Here is a 21,668-nt window from a genome sequence, read left to right on the forward strand (position 1 = left end):
TCAAAACCTTATTCTAACATGTAATTTGGGAAAAAATAAAATATCGTTTAAAAAATAAAATGAAGTGAAAGGGTTGAACGAGGTAGCTTTTAAGGTCCCTCCTAGCTCAAAATCTATGATTTCCTAACTTCATGAAGGTCTTTCCAAATCCATGGGTCCATGGTTTCCACATAAATTGACTTCTCTCTAATTAGAAGCTATACCCAAATAGAATTATGTAGCATTAGCCCCTCTTGCTTATAGGTACTATAGATGCTCCTTATCCAATGCTGAATGGGAGCAGCATTTTTTCAAAGAGATGCATATAGGGTTAAGTCAATAGAATGTGATTGCTGAGCAAGAAAGACCATCCTTACATTTTTCTTTTCAGTTCATACTTTATTCTAGTAAGGCAGATAGAGTGATTGCACATTGAGTAACTAAAATGAGTTGGGAGGGAGGATTATGTGATCAGTAGGAAGTTTGCCATTTCCTTTCCACTGACCTCTCTCTCCCCATCTCCCAGTGGGTCCCCTGATCGGCAAATACTGTGGAACTAAAACTCCCTCGAAGCTCCGATCTTCAACTGGCATCCTCTCTCTCACTTTCCACACTGATATGGCGGTGGCCAAGGATGGTTTCTCAGCACACTACTACTTAATTCCTCAAGAAACCCCTGAAAGTGAGTCACAAATCTTCGTATTATATGTAATATTCATCATGATCTAGCCCATTACCCTTTACAAAAACTTTCCAGTTTTGAGTATACACACTTGAACATGTACATCTGGAACACATATAAATCAAATGTAAATCTTCTGGGGCAGAGTGACAGGGCTGTGATGTAGCTGTGGGGTTAAGGAAGTGGTATGTTCTGGTTCAGTTTTCTCTTGAGAGAAAAAGCATCTAGAATGAGGGCTCCCAATCTTTTTTGGTCCCTATATCTCTTGACTTTCCTGTGCTCCCTATTCATTATAAAAGGAAATACCGTCTAGAATGTTGGTATGGAGAGTCAGCCATCAAGCCAAGAAGACCTGTGTTCTCTGGCCCATACTGGCGGTGTGATCTATTTTTTAAAAAAACATTCTAATTTATTTTTAATTAATGGAATAAAACAAGTATTTTATAACATATATAATAAAAAGATGATTGCAAATGAAATAGCAAATCTGTTAACGTACAACTTGCTATTCTTTTTAAATACATAATAAAGTTGTATAAATTTCTTCTTTTCCCTTTGTGACTTAGCTCTCTGTGGTCAAGGCCAGTGGTGTTTCAAATAGAAACATCCCTTCAGGCTGCATACTGCCTTAGAAAATCACAAATTAACATTATCTACATTTTATTGTATTTTTATTTCTTTTGCTAAACATTTTCCAATTTACATGTTCATCTGGTTCTGGCTAAACTCATGGATACCTCAGATAGGTGACTCTTTAAGACTCTAGGCTGCAGAAAACTTGCTCACCTGTACTGGTAGAGTGAATTTCATCATCTCAAAGTTCCCTCTATCAGTGAAATCACAGGTCTAGTACCTATGCTTTATGCACATAAGAGATAAAGAGCTTGTGAACAAGACTGAGCATCCTGATTCTAAGAGACGAATCATTATAGATAGAATTAAAGCCTTTTGAATATTATAATATTGATTAAATTTTCCTGTACTGCCTTGGCAAACTTCTTGTATGCATTCCCAAGGATATGCATACTCCAGATTGGGAACTTCTCACCTAGAGCTTTTCACAACTATGTATGTGAGAAATTTTTGACTTTGTATTACTAAGGACCGTTTTTGGCTATAGGTAGGGCTTCCCTAGTAGGGGATCGTTGGAAACCTTAGTAGTCTCTAGTCCAAAGAAATGAGCTGACTCTACAGAAAATGACTTGTTATCTTTCTTATGTCTTACCATGTACACACTTGGCTTCCTTCAGGGCTCACCTAAAACCCCACCTTATACTATAAGCCTGTCCCCATCCCTCTTCATTGTGGCACCTTACAATGATTTCCAATTTATCTTGTATATAGCTTGTTTCTATGTAATTATCTGTATGCTGCTTCCTTCATTAGACTATGAACTCCTTGAGAACTTTACCTTATAGTATCTGGCATCTAGCACGCAATTAAAAAATGTTTATTTACTGACCAATTGACATAGAAAATTTCTAGAGTTGAGCTTTTAAGATAAAAGAAGTAACCAATGCTTTAAAGACCCACAAAATTCACAAATTTAAGGGTTATGGAATCACCAAGGACTGTTCCCTTATCCTAGCAAGAGACTGCATAGGTTGGTCTGCAGCAATCAGAAGCCCGGATAGCTCTTTTCAACCAGAGGTGCTCTAGACTGGGGGGTAAACACAGGATCATAGACTATAAACAGCCACAAGCTTTATAAATGGTGGCTGCAACTTTAGCACTAAAGGATGCTGTTTTTAACTCATGGGGAAATGATTGTTGGTTCCTTAGAAGCCATAACCTTGTGTATACTAGCAGCAGTCATCATTGGTGGCATCTATGTAGAAAGAAAATCCATCATAGAAGCAGGACCACAGTAGGTAACTACTAGATTTATTTTTATGGACATAATGGTATAAAAAAAAAATATTGAGTAACACATATGCATGTGGAGAGTACTCTCAAACTTTGGATATATTTGTGTACTGTGACATCTGCCTTTTGTGTCAGAAACAAAGAGATTAATAAAAAGAGGAAGGCAGGTGGGAGGAAGGAAAGGAAGGAAAAGAAAGAAGAAGGAAGGAAAGGAGGAAGGAAGGAAGGAAGGAAGGAAGGAAGGAAGGAAGGAAGGAAGGAAGGAAGGAAGGACGGAAAGGAGGCAGGGAAGAAGGGAGGAAGGGAAGGAAACTCCCATGTGTATGTTAATAAAGTTGCATTTGCAAGATACATCAGCCCACTCAAATTGACTCCCCTCTTTTCACATATACTTACTTGTACTGTTGTAATAGTGCATCTTTTGGCAACAGTGAGCATCAGTAGCCTGAAGTAGGAGCCAACCTTTTGCTACAAACTGTATTTTCAGTTTGCATTATACTTCTTATTTATCCATAGCCTGGTTTCTTTTATAGCTAGTTTAGTTTCTTTCGAGTCCAGCAGGGGTGGGTGTGGACAGTTGTCAACTTGAATATTGCTTTTAAGATAAAGTTCTCAAGACCCAAGAGTATCCTATAAAGCCTTGTTCTGGAACTTGAGGAGGATTTTTGTGACCTTTTTGGTTTGGGATTGAGAGCCATGGTTTTGCTTTTTGACTTTCTCAATATACCTGTTGCCCTAGACTTCCAGTGCAACGTTCCTTTGGGGATGGAATCTGGCAAGATCTCCAATGAGCAGATTAGTGCCTCTTCTACCTATTCTGATGGGAGGTGGACTCCCCAGCAGGGTCGGCTGCATGGTGACAACAATGGCTGGACTCCCAACATGGACTCCAACAAGGAATATCTCCAGGTACTTAGCCCAGAGGACACATAGATTGAGCCTCAATTCCAATTAATATGATGGAGAAAAGGAACACTGCGTTGTATAGAGACACCAGACCTTGGAAATATTGTTTTCCCAGGAAACAGTAATCACAGAGATGTTACTTTGGGCTGTATGATGATATCCAAGGAAATTTTCTATAGGTTGATACAGATCTCCCTCAACCATCACTCAGAGAGACTGACAACAAGGACAGTGTCCTGGGAATGGCCTTATCTAGATGGTAGCTCAGCATGGTAACTTAGTATGGTAGCAGCTGCTTTGGTGGGAAACTCACCATGAAGGCCTTGTGCATGTCACTGGTAGACCAACACAACTAGGGGAAACCCTGCTACTGAGATGAAGCCAGGGTTGGTCAGGCCCTTCACTGCAGCTCTCAAGATAGTAATTTTCTTTCCCTTTGAATAAAGCTTGCAGCTCATGCTGTGTAGCCAGCCCTTGCAACAAAGAGGTGACCCAGCTGTGGCCCCTTGGAGAGAGGTCAGATAGGCAGGGGAATGCAACGAGTTCCAAGCCAGGGCAACTCATGCTTTTATGGCCCAGGACAGCCTTGATTTCCCAATGACACGTCAGCACAAGCTCTGATGTGACCTTGTGACTCCTGGCTCAAGATGGACTTTGCAGAGCCCACAGTGGCCAAAGATGGAGAGAGAAAGGCCACTTAGAAACACTGGGAGCCTACAATGGTTCAGACAGCTGGCAAATCAACCAGCATGAAAACACTGAATGTCTTCCCTCTTCTTTATTGCTTCTCCAGTCCCTACTCATCCTTCAAAAGTCCGGCTCGGCTCTCACCTCCTCCATGAAGCCTTCTTTCGCCACCCCCAGATGACTGTTCTTTTCATCTTCTTTACTTCTATAGCATCCGCTGTTAGCCCTGCTCATTTGGGGACTTTCCACATACAATCTCACTGTTCCCTAAATTCTTCTTCTGTGTCTCTGAGTCTATGAGCTCCGTGACAACTCCCCTGATATGTTTTTTGGTAATCTCTAGGGCTTAGAATGGCTAAGCACACGGTAGATACCCAGAAAACATTTGCTGAGTTGAATTCCATTGAAATGGCATGCACTGGCTAAATTTTGCTCACTCAAGAAAAACAGGAGTAAGGGGATTACATTTAGCAATTTCCTAAATGGATTTGGCATCATGGACAAGTAGATGCTTTAAAGGGTTGGGCACACACTTCTTCCAATAAATGTAAAATGGAGCAGAATCCTTATTCTTTAGGCTGGCACTTTCTGCATAAAATTTGACCCTTTAGTGACCCACAAAATTAATGGAGGAAGGAGCAATATTGAGGAGGGAAGAAAGGCAGGGATATTGGACATGATGATTTATCCACTTGGACTGGATTTATCCACTGCTGTATTAAGATGGTGTTCATTAGCTATGGTCTCCCACAGTTTGGTTAATAATCCAGTAATGTTCATATTGGAGCAATCCTGTGCCATTGGGCTGTTTTTTACCCAAAAGCATCTCATTCTCCATTGTTTCCTGCAACCAACGAAAGGTTACCAAAAAAAAAAAAATCACCAAAAAAGGAACAAAATTTCATCAATGTGGCCAATTTAATGCCAAATAGTCAGGTTGGGTTATGAAGTTGGATTCAAGACTGGCAGTAACCACAGTGAGCCATAGGCACTGGGACACATTACCAGTGTGTCGGCTGAGGAGGTAGAAAGAAAATCAAAATGATGTCCTGTTATGTCTGTAGTAGCATCTCCCTCTCCTCATCCATCTTTAATGCCCCACAGGTGGACCTACGTTTTCTGACTATACTTACAGCCATTGCGACCCAGGGAGCCATCTCTCGGGAAACGCAGAATGGCTACTATGTCAAATCCTACAAGCTGGAAGTCAGCACTAATGGTGAAGACTGGATGATGTACCGGCATGGCAAAAACCACAAGGTAAATCTGTTTCCCAATCTCCAATGCGCACTTGAACAGAAAGGAGGAGAAAAGAGTGGGGAAGGAGAGTGAGGAGGAGGGGAGGAAAGAGAACCTTGGATAAACTTCACCTACCCGAAAAGGCTTTGTTTTGTAAAGCTCAGATAATTGATTGGTGGGTAGGGAGAAGGGAGGGGTGGTGGAAGGAGCTGGGAAGGATGGACCAGCCCTGAAAATCCTCTTTCTTATGCTAAAGTGATTGGAAAACACAGTTTCTCAGACAACCTGGCTGGTGTTGCATCTCGCACAGCAGAGAGAGCCTGCAGTATGTTCTCTGACTGCAAATGAAGGAGAAAATGCTTTCACAGCCCATGTTTCACCATACAAGATTCATTGAGCATTTATGGCCGGAGCCCCGTCCGCATGCTGGGTTAACAATCACAAAGCCACATGTAGCTGCAGTTCAGGAGTTACCGAGGCCTGGAAATGAAAGGGTACAAATCCTAAGAGGGGATCACGATGTCCCAGAGAATAAAGACGACAATAAATAACGAGGAGAAATTCGGTGTGTCAGAGAGTTGGAATCTGTGATAGCAATCACACTTGGCAGTGATGCATTGAACACTCTCTGCTTGTGCCCACTCCAGCTGCAGCTCCTGGAGGTGTGGCCTGGGTGAGGGTTTTGAGTTTTCTGTTGTGCATATGGATGTCTGACACTCGGCTTCCTTAGGACACATGGTGCACTGTCTGTGAGCTGTCCCTCATATGGCGCTGTAGAAATGGTGGTGTACAGTGTACTTGGCTGGAGGCATACTTTTCTGAAAACAAAGCACGCTTTTTTTTGCCCAAGGGACAGGACTGGAAAGGGCAGAGGGCAGACCCAGGGATTGTGGTGCCATGAGGCAAGTTCAACTGTAGATCATCATGGCGGGCTTGGGGGTGGGGACTGTCTCTCTGAATCTTCATAGAGGAGAAAAAGCTACTTACTTTTCTTTATGACTCTATTTATCCTCAAGAGATGGGGAGGAGGGTTAAGGGGGCGTAGAAGGAGCATAAAGTCTTTTCCTTTCCTCCCCATCAAGTAAGATCATGATTTTAGAGCAAAAGGAAACTTAAGGGTACCTAGTCAAACCCCTTCATTTTACAAATAAGGAAACTGAGTCCTGGAGAGGTGAAGTAACTAACCTGAGAGCCAGACAGGTAGAAATTAACTGAGGGAGGATTGAATCTAAGTTATATGACCCCCTGATCCAGTTCTCTTTTTGATATACGACACAACGATGCCTCAGCATTTGGGCATGCATGCATGGTCTGCACAATCCTTAGAAAGTCACTTTACCAACTTGAGCTTGGTCTTCTCATCTTTAAAATAAGAGGGATGAACTCAATGATTTCTAATGTGCCTTCTGACTAATGATTGATAATTCTATGATAACCCTTTGAAATCCTTCTCCTGTTCTGAGTACAAAACTTCGAAATGGGCAGTGTCCCAGCCATACTAAAAGTGAAAGCTCAATAACATTCTTATGAAAGATTCCCCAGGATGTGATTTCTATTTCCCAGCACCTAGACCTAGAGGAAGGTGAGGTAGCAGGAGTGTGCCTGCACTCACACAAAGGAGACGCACTTGGAGACCAGGAATTCTTGGAATGGTGCACCCCAGGGGAAGGCTCTCTCACTAGGAGGGGCAAGGATTAAGGAGGGATTAAGGACATTACAGTGATTGGGAAACATTCATCTAATTGGAGGGCTTTATGGACTTCACTCAATGGCAAAATGTTCTCTCCCATTTTATAGATGAGGAAACAGTATTACTAGGCCATTGAATGACTTTGTTAAAATTTATTGTGTCATGTATAGATCTAGGCAAAAAGAGTAAGACCACACTTAGGACAAGGGCAATTGTGTGTTTTGTCTTTGTATCCTTGGCCCCTACCATCCCTGGCACATAGTAGGCTCTTAATAAATGATGGTCAAATTCAATTTATTTGAATGGGTTCGTTAAAGTGACCTTAGGACTGGGAGGGAGGGAGAGGAAGTGTAAAGCCTGGAACTACAGTCAATAGGATATTGGATTTTGCAAGTCAAATGATTTGGGTTTGAATTCCTAAACTGTTACTTACCACCCTTATCTCTCTCCCCCTCTCTGAGTCTTAGCTTCTTTATCAATACAATGAATAGATTGGATTAGATCATCTCTGAGGTCCCTTCCAGTTTAAAGAGAAAAGGCTATCTGCCTAAGAGATGAAGAAGGGATGTCAAACCATGAGTGAATGAGAATTCACTCATCTCTTCACCTTTTTCTCTCCATTCTTCCCTCATTACCTTATTGTTAGTACCAAGAAATGTGTAGGTCAAGTGGATAAGAACAGCAAAAACTTGGGGTGGATCTTGAAGAGAAAGGATTTGGGTCACCTGACTGAGTCCAAGTCCAAAGCTCCATGACTAAGCAGTGCTGGCGAAAGGGATACTATACCATGAGCTGATTTTAAAAGCATGCGGATGGATCTGGATGCTATTTAAAACACCATTTGTAGGAAATCTGCTTTTGGAAATGTCTTAGTACTGCACATTTTGGTAGGATGCTGTCCTCTCTAGCTTTAGCCATAGTGTCCATTCTACAGGGAAAACATTACCAAGAACCAGATTCAACTATGAGTATTGTTCCAGTACATTTTTCTTTCTTTTAAACATTTTTTTTTACAGAAATTATCTCAATTTATGGCTCTCTGTCCTTCTGCCCAAGCCCCCAAATCTCCTACTTCTATTAGAGTCGTGGTGATCTTCACCAGAGGTCCCTGCTCCTGTGCTAGTGGAAGTTCAGAACTCCATGAGTTATCTCCAAATAAAGTGGGGAGGGTAGTGGGGCAGGCAGAGCAGGGATAAGCCCTTCTGTCTCCCCACTTAAATTCATCTGCCAACTCTCCAAAAATAGCTGCATCATTGCCAAGGCTCCTGGTCCCCATCAGCTCCATCACCTAACTCATTTGGTCAGGCGGTAGAGACCTAGCCCTGCTCGCTTTTCAATAGTAATCTCTGCTGTTCTTTCATTAGGAAAACTCCCAGATGTCTGTATTTAATGTGCAGATTCCACATGGCTCATGGTGTGTCAGTGCCGTACTCTGCACGGTTCAGGCTGAAACAGTTGAGTGAACCGTGCCAAATAGATTTGTCAAGTCTGCCGCAGTTTGATTTGGTTCCATGAGGTAGAGGCGGGGGTGAAGAGGGGAGGTGGTGGGGTTGGTAGGGAAGTAGGGGTGGAGGGTGGGGTGTGAGACTAGGGGGGTGTGTGTGGGAAGGGAGGGGGAAGGTAAATGGGCTGGCTCCATCTCTGTGTACGCGTGCATCTTTCTCTGTCAGCCCCCTAGAAACACCTCCTGAGTTCGGATAGATGGGCACAGTGCCAACTGAACTGGCGCTAAGTGGTGGGCTTGAAAGAGAAATTCAGACAGCAGAGCCTGTGAGAACAGCAAGCTGAAGATGGAGCATCCTGTTTGCTCTAGCATGTGCTTAACATGCCCTCCCTGGGCATGGAGTGTGAACAGGGGAATGTGACGTTTTCTGGGAAAATTTGGGAACTAGCCTGCGATTTCCCCAGTTACTGTCAGCATGGAGGAAGCCTAGTGAAGTTGAGGGAATAAGGAAACAGAGAGGAAACAAGATTAATGAGTGCTCGGGGTGATGGGGGGATGGATGGCTGTGCAGTTTCCTTGCAAAACAGCATTTGTGATTTGGAGGTGGAAGGAAGGCTGAGGCTGATAGTAGAACAGCTACCATGTTGCTAGGGGAGGTCAGGACCAATCAGCCCTTTCCTACCTTCCCATTGGCCAGCAGATCTATCACTTTCCATTCAACAGGTGATCGTAGGCTTCCTTAAGAGAAAAATGATTAACTTGGTTGGGGCATTTCAAGTATCTTCCAGCAAGATGTAGCGCACATGTGTAACACAAGCCCAGAGTCTTGTCTGACTATATGCAATGAATGTGAAACCTATGACTTTTTGTAAGGGGCAGACCCTCCTAATCCATATTTATAGCTAAACCTCAAGGCAGAGAGCTAATTTGCCTGACGGAACCCATTTCCAACCCATGTGCACACTGAGGTTATACCAATCATTTCACATACATTTTTTTTTTTTGAAATCACAAACAGAAACTACTGCTTTGGGTTTTGCCAGCTATATTAACAATGCCCCTAACACAGGCATAGAGTAATAAATATTAAGGAAGGGGTGTATTCATAATTACATTTTGTGTGTGTGTGTGTATATATATATTAGATACATATGCTGAGAGAGATGGAAGGAAAACAGTATCTATCCAGCAAAGAAAAGATGCAGAGAGAGAAGGGAAAAACATTCCAATTTCAAAGCATTAGAGGTCAGACCTCATCAAAGTTGATCTTTCAAGTCTAAAATTCAGAGACTGGGATTCTAAGTTGGTACTGGCTTGTAGACAGCAGATTGTAGACTTGGGTGTTACAGTAGCTGGGTCTGAGTGCTACCTTTGTGGCTAATAAGCTACGTGCCCTCAGGCAAATCACTTACCCATCTGAGCATCAGTTTACTTATCTGTAAAGTAAGACGACTTGCCTCAAATGGGTGACTGTGAGAATTAAATGAGATCATGCATGTAAAATGCCTTGTAACTATAGACAGCTATATAAATCAATCCACCAACAAACATTTTAACAAGAGTCTGCTGCTGGCCAGGCAACTGTGCTAAGCCCTGGTAACAGAAAGACAAAAGTGAAGTATTTCCTGCCCTCAAGGTGCTTATATTCTGGGGGAGGGGATACAATATGTATGTATTTAAGTACAGTTAGGTTATATGCAAAATAAATACAAGGTGGTTTGGGAAGAGAGTTCATTCCAGGAATGAGGGGTATCAGGACAGGCTTCCTATAGGAGGCTGTGCTTGAGCTGAGCCTTGAAGGAAAACAGGCAGAGGTAAAAAGGAAGTACATTCCAGACTGGAGGCACAAGTGGTGCCAAGGTATGGAGATGGGAGACAGAATAATGTATGTGCAGAACTGCAAGTTGTCCAGTATGGCAGGACTGGAGAGTGCAAAGAGTAATGTAAATGAAGACTAGAAAGGAAGAGTTTAAAATATATTATTGTGCCCCCCCCCCTTCAGGTTATAAGAAAAAAAGTCATGTTTCATTATCTTTTCTTTAGAATCTTTTCAAGTTCAACTTCTCTCGGTGATCTGTCTTGCATTGTTTTAGTCATTGTCTAGATCGTTCTCTTGATTCTGCATCTTTTATTTCGCATCAGTTCATATATATCCTCTCATGTTTCTCTGAATTCCTTATATTCATCATTTCTAATTGTACGATGATATTGCATTGTTTGTAGACCATAGTTTTGGGGCTGTTCCCCAATCTCCAGGTACCCACATTGTTCCTAGTTCTTTGCTTCCAAAGGGCTGCTCTGAATAGCTTAGTCTGCCTTAGACCTTTGCTCCTGTCTTTTGGCTTCCTTGAGGTATATTTCCAGTACTATTGCAAAACCCTTATCTCATTTTACTCTTGTGACCAGATTGGTGTAAGGTTTCTATATCCAAAGTCATGCTTTTTATCTAAGAACAAAAAAAGTTAGACTTCAGAATAGGCTGATCAAGTGGGGTTTGATGTCATTGCCATTGAAATCACTCTGGTTTCTGCTATTGATGTTTGTTATAAATGGGGACAGACACCAAGCTTTAATAATGGGGGAAAGGAAGCTCAGGGCGAGACTGTCAGGGAACTTAATAGTGCTTCTGGACCAGTGGCCCAAGAGGATCCAGAATGGTTCTAGAATGAAATCATTGTTGAAAAGGTAGGAAAGAGGAGTGAAATGCAAGAAAACACACTGAATTAACCAAAACCTTTCAGGCATGTCTTATCCACCTGTACAATTCTGTAACGTATAAGGGAGACTTTATTTTTTTAGTGAAGAAACAAGTACCAAGAGGCTGAGTGACTTACCCCATTTACAACGAGCCCATGAAGGTGCCTGTATTAAACAGTATAATTTAGGCTCCTTTCTGATTCCCAAACTGATTCATAGTCCACTAGGTCCCATGATTTTATGTCCACAGGGAACATATATGTATAAATACACTTGCAGGGTAATAAGCAAGAGGAGAGCTGTGTCTTCCAGGGCCTGATCTCTCTGGAATGGGCATCCAAAGGAAGTCTTGTACTCTAGGCAACATGGTCTAATGTACCAATTCCTAACTTCTTGGGGCTTCAGTATCATCATTGTCTATTTGACTTTGCGATTCTCCTTCTTTTCCTTCTAATCTTCTCCTCCCACACCTAACCAAGTGAGCTTTGGCTAATGGTAAAGTTAACATGAGCTCAAATTAATTTTGCATTGAGATTTCTCTGAGAGTTCCACAACATTCCATGAGCTAATTGGACCAAAACCACTTGTAAAACCTTTGTCTAGTGGCTAGGACAAGTCATCCCTATGTCAAGTCTAGCTTTAAGCAAACAAACAACTCTTCCAAGAATTTTATTCCCAAGTGAGTCATCTAACAGCTCCATACCTCAGTTTTTCTGTCTGGTGAAAGGGACATACAAGTTTTGCTGTTTGCTAATGTTGGCAAAGCACTTTGAAATCTCTGGATGGAAGGCACTCTCTAGATATAATTAATGTATTAGCCCCACAAAGCTCTTCTTCAGCAGACGCAAGTTATCAATTTTAAAGAGTAACAAGGCCCTGTGGGATAGTTTTCTGCCTCTTTTCAAATCATTGGGTTGGAAGGGACCTTGACAAGACATCCAATCCAGCCCCCTGTGTTTGTCCAGGGCTGCATCTGAGCCATCTCAGACAAATATAGACTCACCCTATCTTCATGGATCTGAAAAAAGATTTCATTCTTGGGTCAGGAGTTTTAGATCCTTAAGGGGGAAAAAAAGCATCTTTTTAAACTTTCTGTTAGATGGCTCACTGCCCTTTATGCCTTTTGGTTGTAGTAATTTCATTTATTGTAAATAAGATTAGGATGATGTCTCAAACCATAAACGAATGTCCTGTGATGGGTATCAGCCTTCAGAAGTTATGACTATTGTAATATGAATACCCAGTTTAGCCCAACCTTGGTAACATATTTTCTAGAGTGGGCCTATGTTTTTTATATCAGTATTTCCCAGTTTAATTCCACCTCCCATTTATCTGTACCCTCAATTATAATGGAGAAAAATCCAGTGCCATCTTTCCTGGTAATTGCATTTGCCCATTATCCATTTGTCATGGGATGAGCTCAGACCGTTAGTGTCTCCCCTTAGAAAGCTAAAGGAAAAACTTCATGACTCAGAAGCTTAGATACTTGTCTGCATCACGACATTCTGTAGGGGCTGAATTGTCTCATGGAGCTAAAGTCAGCCGCCATGATGTTCCCAGACCTCAAACAAAATTTGTTGGACGGGCTCCCCAGCCACCATTTAGTGCAGTAGACTGTGGCGGATGACTGCTTAAATAGTGCTAAGACATGAAAAAGGACATGTCTAGATAATAATGACCTTGCTTGGTCTTAGGATAGAGGCTTCCAACCAACAGCATTCCCAGCAAATCTGGAAAGATCCCCAGTTTGGTTGCCACATTCATCCTTCCCCTTGTCCCTCAGGATTCAGTCTGAATTTTGAGACCACATTGGCAGGCCTCACTCTGCTTCTACTCCCGACTGAAAAACATGGTGCTCCCCAAGCTGCTCTCCTGCCTTGGAGTGAATGCTTCTGGTTTTCCTTGGTTTCTCACTTTTGATCTTGCCATCTTTTTTTTTTTCTTATTCCCACCCTTCCTATCTTAAAGCTTTGGGGAAATGTAAATTCTCCTAACATACAGAAACTCCATAAGGACATTATCTTAGGATGTCTGTAGTCCAGGGAAAGGACTTTGGAGGGGGAACAGGACACTTTTTACCCCACTCAAGGCTCTCTCCTAGGCTGTTCCAGTAGCAATGATTGCCACTGTTTTTGTCTCCAACTTTAGAAGACCTATCTAGAGTTTTCCCTGGTCTCTTCTGCTCCAAAATACTGTGTTTATTACTCACCACACTTTCCTCTCTGTCTCTGCTGTCTCTGTCTCTCTGTCTCTCTCATATCTGTCTCTCTCTGTGTCTCTCTGTCTCTCTCTCCCCTAACACTCACACCCCTTAAAATCCCTGTACGGTACTCCTCTCCTTTTCCCCTTCATGCTTTTCTGTCTCAAATCCTAAAACCCTAATCCTGTTAGTATGCTATGTTCCAGAGCTCAGCGTCTCCATAGGGGTAATGCAATCCTGCCATAAATCTAGTAGGCCTAGCAAGACACACACACACACACACACACACACACACACACACACACACACGAGCATATCCCACCTATCTCTATCCCTGCACCCAAAAATAGAATGTTTCCTCCCCCGTCCATCCCTGTATACGCACTCTTACCCTTTGCCCCTTTCCCTTTATTTTCCGAGAAACTGCTTGATGACAATCCCAGCCTCCAATAAAGAAGTTAGTGTCATCCTGGCCATAAATGACCATTTGGGTGTCACAGTCTTCACCCCCTAGCTCCCCAAGTTTCCCTTCTGACTCTGCATCTGGCTAAATTACCACATCTACTGGAACGAAACAACTGTGAAAAAAACACCATTCCGGCCTTGAAGGGGAAGTGTTTTTAGGAGTCAGTAATGTGATTTACAAAGGGGAAAGCAGGCAGTCACCCTCTAACTTCACATCAGTCTGCCCTTATGCTCCCCCTTCTACTATTTTGTGCAACTAATTAATTAAACAGGATGACATCCATTGATTAACAATTTATTTTACTTAGGGGCCCGATGGTTAGGATTAAGGACAGTGTATGGGAAAGATGTGGGGGATGGGGAGAAGGCCAGCCCTGAATCCGGTAGTCAGGATGAGCTGTTGCTACTGTTCCTTGGACAAATTCTCTAAGTGTATTCACTGGTTCCCCCAGTTTCAGTTTCCTCCTTTTCCCCTTGCTGCAGCTCCCCCTTTCCCTCCTCTCCCTCCCAGTCCTGAAACAATTTCTCTTTTCCAGCCTCCATCCTCTTCTTTCTTAAGTGCCAAGCAGATTAAAAAGGAGAAAATTTGATGCAATAAAATATTTATTAGGAAGGCGAAATATTTATTAAAAAAAGAATAAGCCATCTATAATTTCTATCTCTGGGCTCCAGATTGGGTAATATTGTCTTTGAAAAATCTCTTCCTTCCTTTGTAGTCCTGAGAGTTAGGCTCATTTCCAGAGCTGCAGCAAAGTAGAAAAAAGTAGTAGGTCACACCACAATTAATGAAGGGATAAGGGTCTGAATACTGACGATTAGGAGGCAGCACCCACGTAGACTACAGCCATCACCTGTTGGGAGAGGTAGGCCCATTTACATTATGGGATGAGCTTACACAGTGCCTGCTTTCCAGACATTTCAAAGCATGTGACAAAGATTCTCATCAATCTTCTAAGCAGATGTACATAGTACCACAATGATAATATCTTACATTTAAATCTATACACATGATATATCTTAATAGATGTGTGCATGCATGTATACGTATAAATACAATAATTTACAAAACATCTCACGTACGCATCTCATTTAATCCTCGCAGTAACCCTGAAGACAATGAAGGAAGGTAGTATTGCCCTATTTTATAGATTAGGAAACTGAGGTTCAAAAAGTTTTACCATTTTTCCTAAGGACCTCCATGATCAATCAAGTTGGAGGAGGTGGAAGTAGGATCCAGATCTTCTGAGTTTTAGACTGGTGTGTGTTCCCTTTTACTACACTGCCTTTATTTAATGGTGATGCCACTGCTGCGAGAAGGCATTTATGCTAAGTGGAAAAATTCTAGTAATTTGGAGACAGTGGAGTGGGGCTAGACTTGGAAGTGGGGGACCCAGGTTCTAATTCTGGTTCTGCCATTTACTACCTCTGGGTCTTTGGTCGGGTCTCTCAACCTTTCATAGCCCGAGGTTTCTTGAGCTGTAAAATGAGGGGGTTATTGTAAGTGACCTTGAAGATCTCTTCTATATAGACCTGTGACAGGTAGGCCTGCAACATATTCTCTCTTTAGTGCTATAATTATGGGAGCATAAAAGGACCCTTCCTGGAATCTCTTCACTGACGAGGCTTTTACCCATTTGTGGGGAGCACAGGGAGATGAGCCACATGACTTTGAGTGAGTGCTTCTGGAGAAGGGATCTCATGGAACTATATATTTAATTAAACATTTATGTGCAAAATACTAAGCTTGGCACTTCAAAAGAAAAAAGAAACCACTAAATGGGACACAGTGAACTGCCTTAAGGCATTTTATCTCTAGGAGGAGGGATATCACCTCTAATAAATATACCCAGAAATACAGCACAGGATATTCTAGGCATGCTCTGAGAGTCAGATAAAGGAAGAGAAAACATTTCCATCTAGGGGAATCAGGGAAGGCATCAGAAGTACAGGCTCTGGGAATTCCAGTATACCTCAGATACTCTCTTATCCAACCAGAACAATAAGAATCCTCTCCAGGACTTTGTCAACATGTGGTCCTGAAGGCCATTTGAAGGCCTGTGGTGAAGGAGGACCAGCCACTGCTGAGGAAGTGTTTTCTTTGTCATTACATTAGTCAGTTCCTCTACAGCTTCTACTCATTCTTCTTTCCTCTGCCTTCTATGGCCAAGTTGACTAAGTCTAATCCTTTAGCCAGCATTCAAATACTGGAATTGTTCAAACGTTTCAGTCCTATTCATGACCACATTTTAGGTTTTCTTGGCAAAAATACTGGAGTACTTTGCCATTTCCTTCTCCAGTTCATTTTACAGATGAGGAAACTGAGGCAAATAGGGGTAATTGACTTGTCCAGGGTCACAGAGCCAGTACTTATCTGAGGCTGGATTTGAATTCTGTTCCTCCTGACTCCAAGGCTGGCAGTCTATCCACTGTGCCACCTAGAAACAATCAAATGCCTTCTAAATCTATTTTTTTCCAGGTCAGAGTCAGAAAGACTAGAATTTAAATGTAGCCTTAGATTTTTTACTAGTTGTGTTATCCTGGGCAAGTCACTTTCTGTCTCAGTTTCCTTATCTATAAAATGGAAATAATAATAGCACCTAGTTCCCAGGGCTTTTGTGAGATAAAATTAGATAACATATGTCATGTTATAAAATATGTCACAATATATATAAAATAGCACATATGTCATGTTATAAAATATATGTCATGGTATAGTTAATATAACACACGTCATAACATCTGTCAAATGCTCTGTAAATTTAAAAGCACTACTAACTACTCTTAATTCTGTTCTTATTATCTTTATTATTATCATCATTATTAATAATATTTTTATTAATAATAATAAATAATTCCTTCTCAGTCACTCTCTTGGATATTCTCCTTTCTAAACTCTAGTGCTCAGAATCAAATGCCAAGACTCAGGAAGTGGGAGACATAGTCATCTCTCTTGTTTTAGATACTAAGTTGACTTATTGCTAACCCAAGATTATGTTGGCTTTTTGGCTACTATATCCCACTATTGACAAAGTGAGCTTGTAATCCACTAAAATCACCATTTTTTTCCATCAGAAATAATGCTGACTAGTCACATATGCTCCAGTGTGGACTTCTGAAGTGTGTGTGTCTGTGTCTGTGTCTGTGTGTGTTCATCCTTTGTTACCAAAGAAGACCACGCCATCAGAGAAATGATGACATGACTTGCACTTGACTTTGTTTTGAGGGAAGCAGGGCTGTGCAGGTCACCAGCCTCACTTCTCCTCCAGAGCTATCTGAATCCAGTGACCAAATACTCATCAGGATGACTGCAGATGACCCAGGATGAGGCAACTGGGGTTAAGTGACTTGCCCAAGGTCACACAGCTAGGGAGTGTCAAGTGTCTGAGGTGAGATTGGAACTCAGGTCCTCCTGACTCCTGCACTGGTGCTCTATCCACTGCACCACCTAGCTGCCCCAGACTTCTGAAGTAGAGTTTTTGGTAACCCAAATAAAAGACTTTAAGTTTTTCTCCATTCTATTTCTTGTATTAGATTAGGCCCAGTGTTCAAGCCTGTCAGGATTTTAGGGGTTCTGGCCATCATTCAATGTATTAGTTACCCCTCCCAGGTTTGTTCATTTTCAAGTTTGATAGGTTTGACATCTATACCCTTATCTAAGCCTTTGATAAAAATGTCATATAGCTCAAGGTCAAACACAAATCCCTGGGGCATTCTAGAAACCTCTTTCCAAGTTGAAGTCAAAATCATTAATGACTGAAGTCTAGCTACCTGCTAGAGGAAGCTAGGTGAAGTGAGTAGATAGAGGACTGAGCCTGGAATCAGAAGACTTGAGTTCAGAGTTGGCATTATTAGCTGTGTGACTCAGAGTAAGCCCTTTAACATCAGTTTGCCTCAGTTTCCTCAACTGTAAAATGGAAGAAATAACATCTACTTTGCAAGGTTGTTAAGGATCAAACGAGGTAATATTAAAGTGCTTAGTGCAGTGTCCAGCACATAGTAGGTGCTAGAAATGCTTATTCCCTTTCTTTTACTCTCCCCATTCAACCAGTTCAGAACTCACTTAACTGTGCCGTAATGTAGCCCACATCTCTCCTTATCTCATCCGTAGGGATAGCACAAGTTGTTGTTGTTCATTCATTTTCAGTTGTGTCTGACTCTTTGTGACCCCATTTGGGTTTTCTTAGCAAAGACATTGGAGTAGTTTGCCATTTCCTTCTCCAGCTCATTTTACAGATGAGGAAACTGAGGTAAATGGGGTGAAGTGACTTGCCCAGGGTCACCCAGCTAGCATCTGAGACCAGATTTGAACTCAGGAAAATGACTCTTCCAGCACTCTGTCTACTGAGACTTAGTCAAATCCTTTGTTGAAATCCATGTAAACTATAACATTGTTCTGATTTTTCAGCCTAATAACTGTCAAAATGGGAAATGAGAGTCGGGGTTTTTTTTTTGGCATGACCTGTTCCTAATGAAGTCATGTTCATTATCTGTGATCACCTCATCCTTTTCTACATGTTCACCAAATAGCCCTTTAATCGTACACTCTAGAATTTTGCCAGATGTTAAAATCAAGCTTATTGGCCTAGAATCTCCCCTCTTTTCTTTTTTGAATATCAGTGCAGTGTTTGTCCCTTTCCAACATTGGCTAGCATCTCTCTTGTTCTCTTCAAAGTTGGCTCAGTAATCATTTACACCAGTTCTTAAGGTACCATGGGTTGCATTTTCTAGGCCTGGTAACTTGATCTCATCAAATCAGCTACACACTTTCCTACTTTTCATGGACGTAGGAATGGGGTAGTTAATACTTCTAGGCATAGAATAAGGTGTTGGCAAACCCATGGAGGTGGAAAAGCATGCGGTATGTCCATGGACAAGTCAATCCAACAGTTGGTACTCCATTTTTGTTGGAGTATAAAGTATATGAGGGAATTGGGAGGTCAAAACTGGATTATGGAGGGTTTGGATCTCAGGATACAAATTTGGACTTTATTCAACAGGCAAAATGGAATCACTCAAGGTTTTTGAGTATTGGGGTGACATGATGAGAGCTATGCATTAGGAAAACTAATTTGACAATGGTATATAGTTTGGGAGAGATGGAGACAAGGAGACTGATTGGGAAATTAGAATAATAGTACAGGTGAGAGGTGTCAAGGAATAAGGGTGATGAGAATCAAGTAGAGATGACAGATTCAAGAAAGGTTGTAGAGGTCAGCTGTAAGCATTTGACAATTTAAATGTTGGGACCAAGGGAGAGAGGAAAGAGTTTTTAAAACAGCACAAAGAATTTGAAAATAGGTGACATCACAACCAAATTAAAGAATGCAGAAAAATGATTGGGTTTTGCCTAAAAGGTAATGGTGTATTGAGTTTGAGATATTGGCAAGATTTCCATGCAAGTGGAGTGTCCACCGCACAGTTGCAATGGTGCTGTGGAGCTTAAGAGAAAGACTGTAGCTGCAGATATGTGTAATTGGAAGAGTGCATCCAGAGCCTGTGCTACATATAAATTTGAGTGTTACTCCCATAGAAATGATAGTTCAAGCTGTGGCAGCACAGTTCACTATGGGAAAAGTGTCACCATAGTCATGGGAGAAGAGGGTCAAACACAGGCAGGACCTTGGGGAATTTCTCTGTGGGTGGATGATGGAGTGGGAAAGTACAAAGAAGAACTCAAAAAGTAGACAAAGAAACCCTTCTTATAGAGAGAGGAGGAGAACCAGGATGGTGAACCAGGAAGAAGACAAAGCGTGGGTTCAATAGGATTAAGAGGTAAAAGCACAGGAGACTGGTTATAAGGAAATTTCTGAGTTTAGGGTCTCAGAAGTGGGCTATTTCTAAGTGAGCAGGGAGGTGGTACAATGGATAGAGTGCCAGGCCTGGAGTCAGAAAGACCTGAATTCAAATCTAGTCTCAGATACTTCCTATCTCTGTGACCCTGGGCAAGTCACTTAATCCTGTTTGCCTCAGTTTCCTCATCTGTAAAATGGGCTGGAAAAGGAAATGGCAAACCAATCTAGTATCTTTGGCAAGAAAACCCCAAATGGGAATTAGGTGATGTCAGATTCAATCTAAAGAAAAACTTTCTAACAAGCAGGGCTCTTCAAAAGCAGAATGGCTGCCTCAGGGGGTTAATGAGTTCACCATCACAGGGAGGAGAAAGGCCTTGATTGATGATGGCAGAACAAAGGTTTGGAAGTAGCTGTAACTGTACAAGAGCATGTCGACCCTTCCTGGGAATTGTGAAAGTGGGAGGAGAGCACTCCAGTGGAGAGGGTTTGGAAGACTGTGTTGTCTTCAGGCTTTAGTTAATTTGAGGAGAAAATAGAAAAAAGTTTGAAGATGTAGGAGAACAGGGATTTCATATTTGGAAACAGGCTAGGAGAGGGAATGAAAGGGAATAAAAAACATAAGGCTGAGATGGACAGGGATGAGAGTTTAAGGATCCTAGAATAATAACATCTCCGAACTGGAAGCAGGGATCCCTTTCTACATTGTTTCCAAGGGGTCATCCAACCCTTTATTGAAGACCTCCAGGGATTAGTGGACTCATTACCCCTTTTGAACAGCTATAATTAAGAAGTCCTTCTTTAGATTGAATCTAACATCATCTCATCCAAAGAGCAAGGAAGCACTCTACCATTCTGTACTGTGCATATGACAGACAGATGTTACTGCCTTCCAGATGTATCATCACTATGACACTGGAAGGGTTTTAAATGTGTATTCTGGAGACCTATACTTTAGGCCCCTTGTAAACCTTCCATAGACCATTGGGGTGGGAACCCAGAGATGAGTTCAGGATTAGGGAACAAGGAAAGGATACAACTAGATGCCGGGGACCAGGAAAGCAGGAGATTGAGAGTTAGGCTTGGAGGAGAGGCATGTTAGTGACAGAGGAAAGTGAGTGCTTAAGTGAATTGAATTTTATTCATGAAGAAGCTGGCAAAATAATTGGGTCCCACATTTTTAATTACAATGAGATTGGTTATGGCAAGAGTGTGCCCTTGTAGATCTGAATCTGAGGCAGTATCTCTGGCTTCCTTTAAAGGCTGATTCATTCGAACATATAGGATTTAAATAGTCTTATGTTAAAGAGCTATTTGCTTATGGACCCAGAACCACACTAAAGAATGTTGATTTTCTTGTCCTGTATGATGGAGCTCTATCCAAACTACTTTTATTAAATATTGACCAATTTAATAATCAGATGGGCCACTCATTGGTATAAATCAGAAAATCAGTAAGACATCACTGACTTCCCAATTTTCTCTCTCTGAATATCAACCAAAGTTCTCTAAAAATCAATTGGAAAATGCTGGATTACATTTAAAATTCAATGAAGCACAAAATGGATTAGCCAATCTACTTTGTATCCTGAATTATCCTGTTTATATCCTGTTCACTGAGATGTAATTGAAGGAAATCTTTCTGAGTACATCACACCATATTGGATTTTTTCAAAATATGACCCGTTAACTAAAATATAGTTACCACTACCTCCTCCACTTGCTATCTTGCTTAAGAGTAAATTCACACTTTTACCCTCCTCTCCTTTTTCTTTAGGGAATGAAGAATCAATTTTGAGATGTTCTAATTTAAAGTTAACAAGAATGTGTATGCTCTGTGACTTCTGATTTTTTTTCTAGTAAAAAAAATTAGATGTCTAAAAAAGTAAATTTGTCAAAATTTGCTCTTTATGTTTACCTGTTCTCACACTCCACTGATTTTCAATTTAATATTACTGTCAGTTGATTTTATAATTATATTATCTATAAGGTTGTTGTTTTTTTCTTTTAGCAACAAGGCAGTA

The 21,668-nt window shown here is 41.4% G+C and overlaps 1 protein-coding gene across 4 annotated transcripts in view; it reads left to right on the forward strand.

The window, feature by feature from the left end:
• NRP2 (neuropilin 2) overlaps window positions 1–21,668 on the forward strand; it is a 147,741-nt gene that overhangs the window by 48,868 nt on the left and 77,205 nt on the right. For all 4 annotated transcript variants that reach the window (XM_072620109.1, XM_072620110.1, XM_072620111.1 and 1 more), the window contains exons 5-7: window positions 506–661; window positions 3,267–3,436; window positions 5,225–5,380. In XM_072620109.1, the coding sequence (XP_072476210.1) occupies window positions 506–661; window positions 3,267–3,436; window positions 5,225–5,380 (482 nt within the window). The remainder of the gene's footprint in view (window positions 1–505; window positions 662–3,266; window positions 3,437–5,224; window positions 5,381–21,668) is intronic.

The sequence above is a fragment of the Notamacropus eugenii genome, chromosome 6 (genome assembly GCF_028372415.1).
Source record: "Notamacropus eugenii isolate mMacEug1 chromosome 6, mMacEug1.pri_v2, whole genome shotgun sequence".
NCBI classification, from domain to species: Eukaryota; Metazoa; Chordata; class Mammalia; order Diprotodontia; family Macropodidae; genus Notamacropus; species Notamacropus eugenii.